The following is a 14,762-nucleotide window of genomic DNA, read 5'->3' as shown; positions in this document are numbered from 1 at the left end:
TATGAGACTGCTGTTTGTACATATGGTTTTTCTTGTGACTGTATTTCCTGTGTTCATATTTCTCATGAACATCTTAGAACTAGCAGATAAGATTTTGGAAGTATATATTCTAGCAGCATTATTTGCAGGGCATTCTGACTAGTAAAATTAGGTGACCTAAACCTCTGAATCCTTATAAGTAAATTGACGCAGCATGGGCTTTGCTAAAGGTGCAGTTGTGTAATCAGCTTAGGCTGATCTAAGAGTAGAGTTCCACAACATACAATGAATCACATTAATTCAGTGCAGCCAGCTGCTTTCCCTTTTCCTAGTGCTGCGTTCCTGCTGCTTTCTGCTATTTGAGTGAAGGTTTGTGCTATTTCAGTGATTTGAAGTGGCTCATTAAAGGGTCTAACAATTGTCAGAGCTATTTCACGTGAGGAAGACCTTCTGGGTGAAAACTAGGATGAAAATATAGAAGAAAGGTGAAGAAGTTAGGGAGTAATGAGGAAGAAGAGAAGAGCAGGGGAAGGAGGAAAGAGGAAGTTAGCTCTCCCCATTTTACCGTTAAATCAGCTCAGGTGTCTGTGAAAAAAGCAGCAATTCTACCAGGAGTAGCAGTCCTGCCCTCTCCCTCCAGCCTGTTATCCTCACTGCACAGCTAATTTGGGTTAGCTATCTGATCTGACAAAGTCAGCCAAAAATGGTAAGTTTTCCTTTGGATTAGTGAGCTGATTCAACTTACTGTGAAGCTAGAAAGGCACAGGGAAGAGGAAGTAAAACTCAGCTACAGGAAGGCAAGAAAGAAAACACACTGCTTTTGGAAAAGTGTAATCTTAGATTAATACAAGTGTTAACTGCACCCACACACTCATAAATACAACAGTGTGTCTATCAATAGTCTGAAATTATGTATTAAGAAACACGGCTATAAGTCTTGGTTCCATATGAAAATTATGTTCTTTTTCTAATCATTTACTGATATTGTTCTCCCTACGATTGCATATGAAGTTCTTCCAGAAGATGTGTTCCTGAGGGATCTCCCCAAGCATTCTTTCCTTCTCCAAACAAGACAATAATTTGAAGGTATCAGAGTGAGAAAAGCGATCTTTTTTCATATGTGAAGTGGAACAATACATTTTCCTCAGAGTGTATCGTCTGTTCCTGGTGCTGTGTGTGCTTGATACTGATGGTTTGGGCTAAAGAAGCAGCCTCTGCTTTTTTCAGGGGTGGTGGTGGTGGTGATGGGGGAATGCTGATATTTGAAGCAATTCTTAGGTCCTGTGAGAATTCTTCCCCAGGGTCAGGTTAGGTGACCTGTGGTATAGCTCTGGTGATGTTTTCCTTGCAGGTGAGCTCTATCCAGGAGCACTGCCCCTAAGGAACTGGGCTGACATCCCCATCTTCACCTCATAGCTTTGGGAGATTGTTACGTAGCTTGGGTGGAGGTCACTAACATGCTGATGACAAGGGCAGAGATATTATATTTGACTGGATGTAGACAGTAAGTTGAGGAGCTAATAGGTTTCTTTGCTTTTTTTGAGAAGCTGTGCTGCCACATCCTATACTAGTTAAAGTTTCCCACAAGCTGATTACTTCATGCCTGTGTAATGTGATGATCATGTGTATTACTTAAGCCAAATCATTTTCTGTCAGACTGGTCCTGGAGTCTCCTAACCACCTGGAGGTAGTAGAAAACATTGCTTATGTGTTCAGTTATGTGACAGTTCAGCAGACACGATATGTTAAAAATAAATCTGTGATGATGCTGCACCTCTTCAAAGCGTTTCCATTCAACTCCTCAGGTTTGGCATCGGCCAGCATATTCCATGAGCTGATTTTGGTCAGGCACTCGCTGTTATTTGACAGTAGTACTAATGAGGAGTAAGTAGAAATGAGAGCCATTGACATGTTGTTGGAAGTCTTGTCTGAAATATTTTCACCAGCTCTCGTAGTGGCTGTAGCTCAGTACTGAGAAGGGCTTTTAATCTCGGTGGCTATGAGTGAAGGAGCTGGAGGAAGAAATACAGATTTTCATTTTTATATGCTTTTTTATCTTTTACTTTTATTTCATCTAAGGCATTGTACCTAAGAGTTGGAAATCTCTCCACCCAGCCTCAATTTTTTTTTTTTTTTTAATGAAAATTGTGGCCTTCCTGGCTATGAAAGTATCAGCAGTCGTGTATTTATTTACAGCTAGGAAGGATGAAGACCTAGGACAACTTTCAGAGGGGAAAAGAGAGAAGAAGAGAGAGCATGCATACACATGTGATATTTTAAATGAAGTACCTGTTTTCTTTTTCACTTTGTGCGGGCATGCGTTGCACTAGAAACATAACCAACTTTGGAAAGTATAAAAAGCCTTATGCTGCAGAGTACAGTTCAGGCCTTCACTAATGAAGGCAGAAATGAGCTTCATCATCATGGTCAAATTATTTGTTTACTCCTCCAGAGTATCTAGCCTCTGTAGATGCAGCTGTTACAAACATATTTGCAGACAGCATTCTGTATTAAATGGAGTGCTTCTCTGATCTTCAATGTGATTCTTGTACTTCTTACCAGTGGGTCAGCTAATTTGTCTGGATAAAATATATAATATCTCTTTATTAAAGAACTGATTTGCACTGCACTCTGCGTTTCACAGCAGTCCCTCTTAAAGTGATATATTGCCACGCTACTTATTTCTCCTTTCATCATACAAAGACTTGCTGTTACCTCACTTGTTTCTTAGTGCAATTTACCAGCATCAAAATACTGACTTATGAGTATTGACTTAAAACAAACATTTACTCGTAAGGACTTATTTCCACATCAACGATAGTTTTCTGCTCTGTAGCATTTTTCTTGGTCACTCGTTACGATCATCTGTGCCACATTTCAAAGAGCAGTGTATCCCATATTTGGTTTCCATTAAGGTGAAAGCTCCATGCCCTGTACTATGATTTACGACCTCAACATTTATGCAGTCTCTGTGCCCTAACTAGGTTGGCTGGTTTATTCAAAATATATTTTAGAAATGAAGCTGAGGATGGAAGGAAACTCTACCGCCTCATGATAAAAAGCCTTGTCAACACACATGGAATTAAACAAACACAAGTTGTAATCTTTATTTTCTGTTTTAGCTTCATTCAGAGAAGCCTGCTCTACCATGTAGTGTATCCCATGGACTGGACCTTTAATATTCTTGACAACTGCCCTAAGGGGAATAATGTCCCTTAGAAAAAGTCACAGTAAAATCTGGCAGTAGATTAAGTTAGTTTCCACTTAGGTGTGACAGCAGAGTCATTACTGATTTTAGACTTAGCCAGTTTGAGAGTCGGCTTCACCACCATCAACTAAAGACTGTGATGTATAGCTCCAGATGCTCTGGCCAATTGACCGTAAAATTGCTCCGCATTTCTGGCAGAGCAGCCAAGCTGGAGCTTTTAAAATCTCCACTCCCCGAGCTCAACACTCTCCCCCCTCTGCTTAAAAGCTGCTCATTATTCTTCTTCTGCCCGCTGATCTTAGCAAAAGAAAAACTTCTGGAATCAATTAGAAGTGTCTGCACTTGATGAGATTTGCACGTGAGTTCGGAATTGCGAGGCTTTGATAGTGTCAGCCAACAGCTGCAGTTTCAGGTGGTAAAACCGGGAAAGGAATTTTCCAGGGTTTATTTACAATCATAAAATAAAACAAAAATCAAGACAAGTTGGAAACCATCTAACGTGCCGTTAAAATGGAGTCTGAATTGGATTATATATTTATTTTGTCTGAAAAAAGTAAATCAGTGGTTTATTATCAGGATCTTTTCAATTACCTTGCAATTATTAAGCTGTATAGAGTGGTTGTAATAAAATGCAAACTATGGGCTGCTTGCTGTAGTTTTAGCTATAAAAGAGGCATCTGCTATTACTTTTGTCACTTTAATTGCTTGACAAGACAAAGAGGTAGTCATACTTAATATAAATCAGAAGCATGTTGTCAAAGATGAGGCAGAAGTGGTACTCTGAAGATACAAAATGTATATTCACATATACTACCTAAAAAAATTTTGCATTTCATTTTCAGTGCTTGCTAAATAGGTAGATAGAAAGGTACCACTCACATTGATAATTGTGAAGTTTGTTTTCTGACTCTTCTTACCCCAAAGCACTTAGCAATTAGCATGTATCTGTGTGTGGTGTTACTGTTTTAAAGATAAGAGCCATGCCAAATAAATAATTAAACTTCAGTTATATACTTGGGAAAGAGTCTTCATAAAAATGAAATTGTGCCTTTTCACACACATTCATAGCAATTTGCAATTCTGATTTGTTTGGTTCATAACTCAAAGCATAATTTTTCTAAAAGTTACCAATGTTACAAACCCTGTATGTCGAACTGCATTCCTCTTTTACCCGATAATAACAAATGGGTAATAATAGAAAGCTTGTTGAAACCGATGAATAGTTTCACCAACGCTAGTCCTTAGTGAAAACTCCGGGAATAGGGTATTAACTGACAATTTTGTTAATGCATATATTTGCTTCATATCTAGATTTAGACATCAGGAATTATGCAGAATAAATCTAGAGAAGATGGGTCGTCTTCTTTCCAAAGAAAAATTATTCTATAGAATCATTTTTTAATTGTTCTCACTATAGAGAGAGGTAAGATACCGGCTTAAAAAAAAGGAATAAATTCTTCAATATTCATTTCAGACTATTCTTCAAGTCAAAGGGAAGTATGCCTCAGAAAATTATCTTGTGCAGAAAGTCATTTTGTCAGAAAATCCCCCCCACCACCACCAAAAAAATCAATCATAGCATAAAATATTACAACTATTTCTTTGAATAAAATCATAAGTATTTGTCTTTGGGAGTAATGGTGCCACCAGATTTTAAGAAGTTACTAGTATATTGTAAAGATTTTTTTTTTTTTTAACTTTAACATGTAAGCATAAAACTTGCATCTCTTATGTTTCAGTGATCCTTGCAATTATTTTAAAATCATAGTTCAATCAGAATAACAGCGATAAATAGCTGATAACCCTTCCCAGCACAAAAGCAGTAAGTCTGAAAAATAGCCATTTTTTTCTAGCCACTCTCCTTGCACTGTTCTCTAAAAGTCAATTATTTGAGGTATTTTGGACCTAGCCAGAAGTAGGTGCAGTGAAGGAGTTCTTGGAGAACGCCTTGTTAGCAGTACTAGTCCCTCGTGTGTACGTGGCAGGCGTCCCTGCACCCAGGCACGGCCAGTGGTGGGGTAAATGGGAGCCAGAGGCAGGCGCCCAGAGCGGCCCCAGCTTGTTGGGGTTGTGGAGGTGAGCTGCAAAGGCAGTCAGCAGGCTCATTTTCCATGTGCTCGACAGAAGCCAGTGCTTACTGATCAGTGTATGCTGCTCCCGTACATTTTTACCTTCAAAGTTGACTTAAAGGTATTGCATAGTGTAAAGCAAATTGCAGTCTCTAAGAGACAAAGGCGAGTGATGGCTACGTCCTAGATGAGAGACGCTGGCCTACTTGCCGAGGTTTCCTGCCCCTGCCTGCTGCAGGGGGAGGTAGGAGATAACCCTGCATGCGTTGGGTGGTGCGTCCGACCCCGCGTGCATCAGGGCAGCACGTCCGACGTCGGCTGAACGCCCTGCACTTGAAGCCTTCCAGCCCCGCAGCGTGCAATGGGCCGTAGACAGCTTTAACCTACTCACTCGCACATACACGTTTATTAGGACTACCTGATACGTGAAATTAGCAGCTTTCTTGCCAAAAGCAGATAGTCTGCCACCAAAGCCATTACAACTGGCAGATGTGAATTGTCCTGTCCTCAAACAGAGGAGAGAGAGCTGTGCCTGTGTTCCCAAGCCCAGGAAGGCAGATGGTGTAGTTTGGATTTCGTCCTCAGTATGACACGCAGGGATTGAATTATTTTGTTAGGAGATGACAGCTTTAATTAAGCTAACTATTTCTGATATGGAATAAAGCTGGGTTTGGCAGATGCAAGGTGACCACAAAGAACCAGCCTGGTATGTAAAGCATTTTGGATATTTTTGTCTCATAACATTTAAATAGCGAAAACCTAAATGTAAGGAAGGCATGCAAACTGAGGTTACGAATTTGCACGTCTTGCAAGGGAAATGGCGGTGCAAGGTTCTTCTTTGCATGTGTCCCATCCCGCCTTTGTGGTCATGAGCAGAACACAGCAGCTGTGGAAATGTAGCATTTCTGGAATAGAGTGGCTTTGGGAGACCCACAGAACCAGGCTGTGACATAAGCCATAGGAGAGCCCAAGCAATATGTGTATTTGGGAAAGCAAAGCGTAACTTAAAATATTCTATAATATGTTTTAGTAGAATTAATGAGTGAAAACAGTTTTTTCCTTTCACACAGTCTATCTTGTCAGAACCTTGTTATGAACAACAAAGAAAGAGAAACACAGTACAAGTCAAACGACTGTTTGTCTGCTAACAGCACCTGAAATAACCACAGAGCCTGAAAGCTGTTTCATGACATCTGGGCAGCTGCCTGCAGAATTCTAACCAGTCAGTGCCTCTTGTCAAAAGTGGGCAATAGATCAGTAAAGATAAAATCAAGCCATTATCTGTGCTATGATTTATCTTTTACTACTGCCTTGTTATATGATTCCTTTGCATTCTGTTTTCTGTGAGGTTTAGAGTCAGGAAATACAGAGAAAGCAACAATGCTATATTTATCTTTATATTTGGATATTACACAAGGCAAAGAGAATGTTTCCTTTTCCTGCCGATGCCAAATAAAAATTGCCTGATGAAAGAAGATTAGCAAATGCTGTGTTTAACAACTGATTCCCAAATGCAGAACACACGAGACACTTTCTATGTTTAAAAGTCGGAAATAGGTGTTATGGGGAAAAATATATATATAAAGCTGTAGTTATCACTTGAGATTTATGCAAAATAATGCAGTAACCCCTTATGGAGTCTGGTAGTGATCACATCTGTCCTAACAGAATTAGTTTGGTTTGTCTTCATGTGGAGCCCATGAAATGCCCAGAATAGACTGTTTATTTTGCTGATTAAAAGCTAATACACAGTTGAAAATGCTTGGTTTTAGTTTGAACATTTTAGATTTTATGAAGAAAAGGATGCTATATTTTGTCTTTAGCTATTACCTGAATTCATTGCACATCTGCATATGACTATAAATATCTGGTACATATTCATTTCTCTTCTCATTGGCTTCAGATATGTAGACTACAAAGAGTAGTCAGATAACAGTAAAAAGTGGTGGTTAAGCGGGATGTTAAGAAACAAAAGTTGGTAGTCAACTGCATTGTTTTATATCTATATATATCTATATAATCTGTATCTATCTATACCTATGTCCTATCTCCTTTTTCTCCTTTGTCTGCACGCATTCTAGATAGATTATAAAACTGCAGGGCAGATACCTACCTCTGTGTATACATGAAAGTGCGTACGACACTTCTGCATGCTATCTGAGTAATAGAGTCATCAGCATCATCATTAAATTCCTAGTCGTTTCTTATTGTGAAATTTCAAATGAAGCCTACTAAATGATTGCCATGTTTAGAAAACTGATATCTTTTTTCCATGTATATATGTTTTAGTTCCTTGTGGACTTGAGCTGAGTATATACTAGCATGGAAGATGCATTCAGAAGTCTAGTCATTTTGTTGGGCATCTTCGCTCTTCATGAAAGTATTGGCCTAAACTGGGTCCTTTCCAAATCTATCATCAATGCCATTCATGGAGTTAATTAGCTTTTGGGGTTATCTGTGCTAATTATAGCCTCAATAAAATGCAAACACAAACTGCTCCCCCAGATCATAAGGGTTTTATTAGACCTATCATGCTTAAAAAAGCAGGAATTCAGCTGTCGCAGCCTTGCATTTCAGACAGAAAAATGTGCTACCAAGATATCAAGGACTGAGATAACACCTTCATGAGTTTTAAATAGTAGGGGACAGCTGGCTAGACTTTGCCATGACCTCTGAGTAGAAGCCTTCCAAAATTCCTACTATCACTAAAATATAAAGTTTGGCTGATGAAAATGGGATATACTTTTAGATGTTTATATTTTAAAAAAACACCGAAAAATATTTGAGACTTTTCTAAATAAAAGGGTCAATTTTCTTAAGTTTCTTTCCTCCTTCTCTTCCTTTCTCTCTCTCTTCCCTCTTCTTTCTTTTGTTTTTTTCTTTCTATATGTAAAAAGAAAAAGGTAATAGAAAATGGAAATGGAGACAAATTGATAAGACTGACATAGTCAGGAATTTATTAAAAACATGAAAAATAAAAAGCAAAAAAAATGCTCATAGGGGCTTTTTTATTTCCAAAAGGAACAACAATTTTAAACAGATTTAGCAGAGAAAGAGCTTTCCTACAATTGTGTATTTGTATGCTAGGCCAAGATATCTGACTGAATCTATTATGTTCCAGAAAGGCTTGTTCATACCATTTTATGGCCCTCTGTCAGTAACCACACAGTGTTGAACGTGTTCTGTCCTATCAATGTGCTGAATATTTGAATTGGTCAGAAAAGACTCATAACTCCGCTGGAATGCTCAAACAGCCGTTGCTCGATGTGCTCTGCCCCATTGACTCAAGTAATAAATAGAACTGTAGGAAAAACTTATTTTCTGGTTCACTAACCAAATCAAAATAAAATATAGCCTACAAAATAATTTGAGGTCCACTAAAAGTGGAAATCTTTTCATTTCTTCCACAAAATAGAAGACAAACACAAACAAATGGAGACAGAAAGGGGATAATTAGAATGTTTCATTTGACCTAAGGCAATAAGCATGTGTTTCACTCTGTGGAGCTTTTTCCACTATTATAAAATAAACATAGCAAAATTCCAAAAGAAAGTATTGCTTGAAATAAAAAATAAAGACATCTCATTCACGCTTCTCCATTTAAAGTAAAAGGAAAACTCTCCAACATATTCTATGTTACTTAATAAGATTTTGATCTAAAAGCACACATTCTAAGGAATAAGCCATCTGAGAAAATTGTCCTATCTCTCCTTCCAGAAGTGGAGAAATATCAGTCAGTATTTCCTCTCAGTGTTGTCACTTGACTATCTGAAGACCTGGCCAAACGAACTAAGAAGCTTTACATTAACAAAAGGAAACTGGATATTACAGCTTGTTATGTGTAAAGTACTTTTACTTTGCTTTTGGTTTTTTGTTGTTTGTCTGTTTTTAAAGTCAAGGTTTAGCACAATCCTTGGCATTGGTAGATTATTTAGGATCTGAGATTCTAATCATTTTTACTTAGTGGGTGATTGCCAGAAAGTGCGGGATGTTTCTGCGCTCGAGAAAGAACAGCCTGAAATGAACAGGTAGGTATACAGAGGTGGAAGACCTTCTGCATTTCAGTTTCTTGGAAATCAATTTGAAAGGAGATAGCCAAGATTCCTTTTCTCCTATTTCCAGCATTTAGGCAGGAGGTTGTAATATATCTTACGCTGAATGACTTATCTAGATAAAAACATCATTTTTTGCCCTCAGAACTGAACTTTAATTTCTAGTTTCTCTTGAAAAGTTAAAATACTGCTCCTTAAAATACTGCTACTGTCAAGCACTGTTATTTGTCTGGTCTGGCTAAAGTTATTGAGTGTCATAATATGCCAGAGAGCAACAGATGTCCAACTGGGTTTTTTGACTCGCTGTAAAAAGAGTCTCTGTTCATTTCCAAAATCATACTATTATCAGTCTGTTAATTATCCGCTCAATATTGTCACTCTACCTATTTCTCTTGTCACACCTTACCCAAAGGCAGCTTCCTTGGAATGAGTAGATAATTCTTGATAGGAATTATCTAGATAGGAATTCTTAGTAGAGGCTCTACTGAGGATCTTTAAAAAGCCTTCCATCGCTTGAATGACAGTGGGTTCACCTATTTAGAAAAAAATGTTGTGCGCCCCTATCAATGAATTCTGTCCAATAGCAAGAAACAATTTTAAATAATAGTATATTTTCAAATAATTTTATTTTCTACTCTAATGCCAATTTGTACAGTGTTACTCTGATTAAGAACAGTGATAGACCAAATTATTGTTTGTAGTCTTAATTTTTTTATATAAATTGATGCCATCTTAACTTGAAGTTTTCAAGTATCTTATTGGGCTATTTATTGCCTTCTAAGTATTTACTAATTTCTGCCAAGCTCTTATAAAAAGTCTCTATCCACTAGATGAATCAAATCTGCTCCCCAGTGATGTAACGCTGACAGCTCAACTACTGGCTAGTGCAGAGTTAAGAAAGAGGGAAAGCAGGATCTTTAGTGGATCCGGGTTTATTTTTTTGGCTTTGTAAACTCTGTGGCTTTCAGAACCTATTAGCATCAAATAAAAATCAAAAGCATCAGATTGCAAAGCTAACAAAAATAATAGCTGTGAAAGCAGCATGCAACCAGAACTGGTCCATTTTCTTGGCCAGTCTACATAAAATCTCCCCAAGCAGCTACTTTACCCCCTCTGCTGTTTTATTTAGAACCTTGTGTAGCTGAAATTACATGGTCTTCATGATTTTATTTTGCTTTATAATCTGCAGTAATCTATCCATTAAAGTCTATACAAAAGCATATTGCAGCCGGAAATTCTGCATGTATTAGACTGTGCATATTTAGGCATTTTTGCCAGTCACTTCTGACAACCTATAATATATCTGGCAGTGGAGAATCTGATTTTCAGAATCATTCATTTGTGGACAAATGTTTGCCTGTCGGCTTAGGCAGAGTCTTTAGAATGCAAATAGTGTTTGGAAAGTTGTACTAGAGAGGGAACCATATTTTTAGTTCAGTCATTAGAAACTGAGTTTATGCTTAATACCTTGCAAAACAAAAAAAAATTCTTCTGAATGTCTAGCTGTTTAAAGGAAATCTTAACTTAGACAGGCCTTATTTTTGCCTTCAGGCCAAGGTGCAGTCGTCTTTGGGGGAGAACTGAAAATTGGTGACCATGAATGACATTGTCAAAAATACCATAATTCATGCTGGAAAGAGTATACATGTTCACATTGTAGCCAGGTTAAAACTGGAGGAGATCCTCTCCACGTCATTCAGGGCTCAGTAATGGTCAAGAGTGTTTGTAATGCTCTGAGAGAGAGTTAGGGTAGGCAGGGATGAAAAGTATGGAGGATCTGTATGTTCTTTCAAACTCCCCTTTTATCACTTGTTTTGGAAAGGAGCTAAACACTAAATTGCTGCTGTGATCCCACCCCTGCATTGCTATAAAGTTCAAACTCTACAGGAAGAGTGGGCAATGAGGGGAGAGCCTTGGATTTAGTGAACATTGTCTGCGTAGCTTCTGTTACATCCTTCTACCCCAGCTGCCCTGATTTCTACAGTATTTAGTCGTGTCCTTGCAGACAGATTCTCTCTTTGTAGTCTGGGGACAAGGTCGAGGAACCACAGTTGGATTTACTGTAGGCATATGCTAATCTTGTTTCCCCAGTGCTAATGAGTACGTGAATCGGTGATTTAAGCCTACATGTGACCTTGGGTTGTTGTTTTGTCCCAGATTGCTGAGGAGGCATTGCTATTGTTCGTTTCATTAGCAGAAGTTTGCTCCCTTGAAATTTGTTTGAAGTAGTCAAACTGCAGGTTCAGCTAATGTTGTACTAGTGCCAGGTAAGATTACTATATGACTTTTCTCCACCATCGTTTCCCCATTACAGTTAATGCAGTCCATCTTACTGAAACCAAAAAGCTATTGCCAGTACACCTCTTAAATTATTCTCAAGCTGCCAGCTGTGCCATTTGACTTTGATCCTTTCTTTCATGGTAATTGTCATGCTGAAATGTAAAACTAAAATATATTCTGGGCCCAAATGCCACCTTTTCATACTTTAGGAGGATATTCATCTTCACAAGATTTCTGCAGATTGTATATGCTATTAATAGTCTTCTCTATGTGCTATTGCTGCCATCAAGTGTAATTATATAATTATGCATGTGTTCCTGTACAATAACTTTTAAGGAATGCCAGCTCTCTGGAGCCCATTCTCATCTAGCGTTTTCATACTGCTTAACTTAAAAATAAAGCTTAGTATTACATGAAACACCTTGCAGTTTTACTTTAATGAGACTAAAAATTGAAAAATTCTGGTTGAATATACACTTTGAAGTATGTTGCTGAATAAAAGAATAGATTGCCTTGTTATGATGTTAAACTTGGCAGTTTATTTACATCCTCCTTTCCTGTTTTGCTTTGCTTTTACTAGTGAGATAATTGATGACTTTACCATTTTTCAAAATATAAATAAATCCATCCATTAATGCAAACAATTGCATTCACCTTACTAGTGTTACTACCTGTGAAGGAAAAATAGCTTTGACATATACTTCTGACCAATCAGATTTAATGAAAAAAAAAAAGTCAAATATGAAAATTAATTTTACTCCTGATTAAAAATATTTATAAGGAAAAATATGTTCTTACCTGCTTGCCTAGTGCTTTAGAGATCTAATTCTTAATGTTTGGGTGCCTTTGAGCTTTCCTGTATTAAAGCAGTCCTGAAGCACCTTGTTGTCCATTCACTCTACAGTGGCAAATCAGAACTTTAATGCATTAATGAGAGACTAGATGTAAATAGCAAAACATTTAATCACTGCAATCACTCCTTGCAACATACTGTTGAAGAGTAAATATTTCCTTTATTAATTATGAAGTCTAATTAACTAGTATCCAGGTATTCTAGTTGTTCTGTAAGGTGCAGTAAAGCCCAGAACAAAAAAAGAGTCCCTGCTCCAGGGGACCTACGGTACATAAGATAAAAGGCAGCAGATGAAAGTGGACAAACAGGATAAGCTGCAATGAAACTGGATGAATCAGCAAAATAGGCAGTGATCTGACTTAGTCATCCTACAAAAAAATCATATTTTGACATAGTTATAAAAACCTTTGAGATTGAGTATCACCATGGATTACTACAATCAGCTTCTCACAAAGTCCGGAAGCCATTGAAGGAGAAATCGCAGAGTGTTTCTATGAAAATTTAGCATGCATGTGGTGGGGAGCTAATGTTTTGGGCCAAAGGTGGAAGTTGGCCTCTAAATAGTGCAACAGAGAGGAAACGGCAGCAGGCAGAGGCTGAAAGGGTCCTTAAAACATTGAAAATTAACTTAACTTTGAAAAGGGAGCCAAAGAAAATGTACATAGAGAGGAATAACATTGCCAAAGGGAAGGTTGAAGACAGTAATTTTTTTTCAACAGTATTCTGCATGGACATCTGTGAGATATGAATGGCTTTGCAGAGAGTGCTGGTATGGATGTGAGAAGACAAGGGCCTGGACAATAATTTTAGATGCGTGAATGAATAAGACTGTGATTATCTCAAGGAAGTTGTTCAGAAAGAATCTGCACGTGTGGACATGGGGATCTTGAGAGAGATGTGAATCAAAAATGGTGGACAAACAGTGATGATATCTGGAACTACAGGGAAAGAAGGTGGCAAAATGTAGTTGACAGCAGGGGAGACAAAGATCGTTTTAACTGTATTTAGCGTAAGCTGACGACTAAACACAGTAATAACAGGTGGGCAGCAAATTAATTCGGAGCCAAGAGGAAAATCCTCATAGAGTTGGTAGGATTTGTGTTGAGGTATAATGTTATTCAGAGGAGTACGAAAGCAGAACAAGCGCCTGCACAAAAATCTGGTACATCTACTGAGCTGATTTACTTAGGAAGTTATTTAAAATACATAGTGGCACAAAATAGACGTTATTTGTGCAAGACCTACACAATAGATCTTTTGCATAAAAGAAAGATATTAACAAAAATATATTTTCTGTAAAGAAAAATCAAATATGCAGCAGATACGGGTAGATTCATCCTTGCTGGGTGTGGTGTAATGAGACTTACTTGTTTAATTATTTCTTCTGGAGCACGTGAAAATGAAGTTTCCTGGCAACTGGGACCAAAAGCAGTCCGTGATCATGGCCCAATAGATCGCTCTAATACTACAAACAGAAAGTATGGACTGAGGATTTTTTGGTGACATAGTGATTCTTCAGCCACCACATCTTCTGTAAAAGCAGGAATAAATAGAGGTAGCTCTGAGAATGCACTAAATGATGCTTGTGACAAACCAGCAGCCTGAAGTAGATATCAGGGTGCTAAAAAATAATTAAATCTTTCTTTGCCTTTAGCAATCCTGGCTAGTGCATACAAGAAAGTATTGGTACTTACCTTTAATCTGTGAAAAACTTCATTCACTAGCTCTCTTCATATAAAGTAATACCCTCCAAAATAAACCTTAGAATGTGTACAAACATTTTTGAAAAGAACAGACTCCATAGAGAATCTGAGAGAAAGACTATAGGAACAACAATAAGAAAAGGTTTTAGGAGAGACTTTAAAACAACTAAATTGCTAATGAGACATAAGAACACTTGCTTACTTTCTGATGGGAAGAGGTGCAGAAAAAGAAAAGTAAAGGAATTGTGTGGAAGGACATAGTAGAAGGAAAGGAAGGAGAAGAGAGAGCAACCTGATTTATCAGATAAATGGGAAAATGTTTGTGGAAAAAAGCAAAATATTGCTAAATGGTGTTGCTGTGACTTGTTTTTAGGAATCAAATGTTAGTAATTATTGACAGGATTGTTCTCCTGTAGTTCCTGTGAACTACAGTGAAAACACTGTGGTGTTTTCGCTACAGTGAAAACAGTGATAAAATTAAAGTAAAAATTAAATCAACACAAAAACTGCTTGAGCAGTTTCAAACACAAGTTTGGTACAATTTTGAAAAAATAAAGAGTGTTCTGAAGTGAGGTCATCTGAGCTGGTGAGGTTTTTCTGAAGGAGAGAGAACAAAGA

General features: G+C 37.7%; 1 protein-coding gene across 10 annotated transcripts in view; it reads left to right on the top strand.

The window, feature by feature from the left end:
- Positions 1-14,762, top strand: part of AGMO (alkylglycerol monooxygenase) — a 318,841-nt gene that overhangs the window by 118,902 nt on the left and 185,177 nt on the right. Inside the window, exon 13 of one of the 10 annotated variants that reach the window (XM_068935011.1) lies at positions 991-2,607. The exons of the other annotated variants lie outside the window; for them this stretch is intronic. Coding sequence (XP_068791112.1) covers positions 991-1,014 — 24 coding nt within the window. The 3' untranslated portion in view covers positions 1,015-2,607. Of the gene's footprint in view, positions 1-990; positions 2,608-14,762 lie in introns of those variants that run through there. 10 annotated transcript variants of the gene reach the window in all.

The sequence above is a fragment of the Struthio camelus genome, chromosome 2, assembly GCF_040807025.1.
Source record: "Struthio camelus isolate bStrCam1 chromosome 2, bStrCam1.hap1, whole genome shotgun sequence".
NCBI classification, from domain to species: domain Eukaryota; kingdom Metazoa; phylum Chordata; class Aves; order Struthioniformes; family Struthionidae; genus Struthio; species Struthio camelus.
Note: the sequence above shows the minus strand (reverse complement) of the source record. Positions and strands in the feature narration are given on the sequence as shown.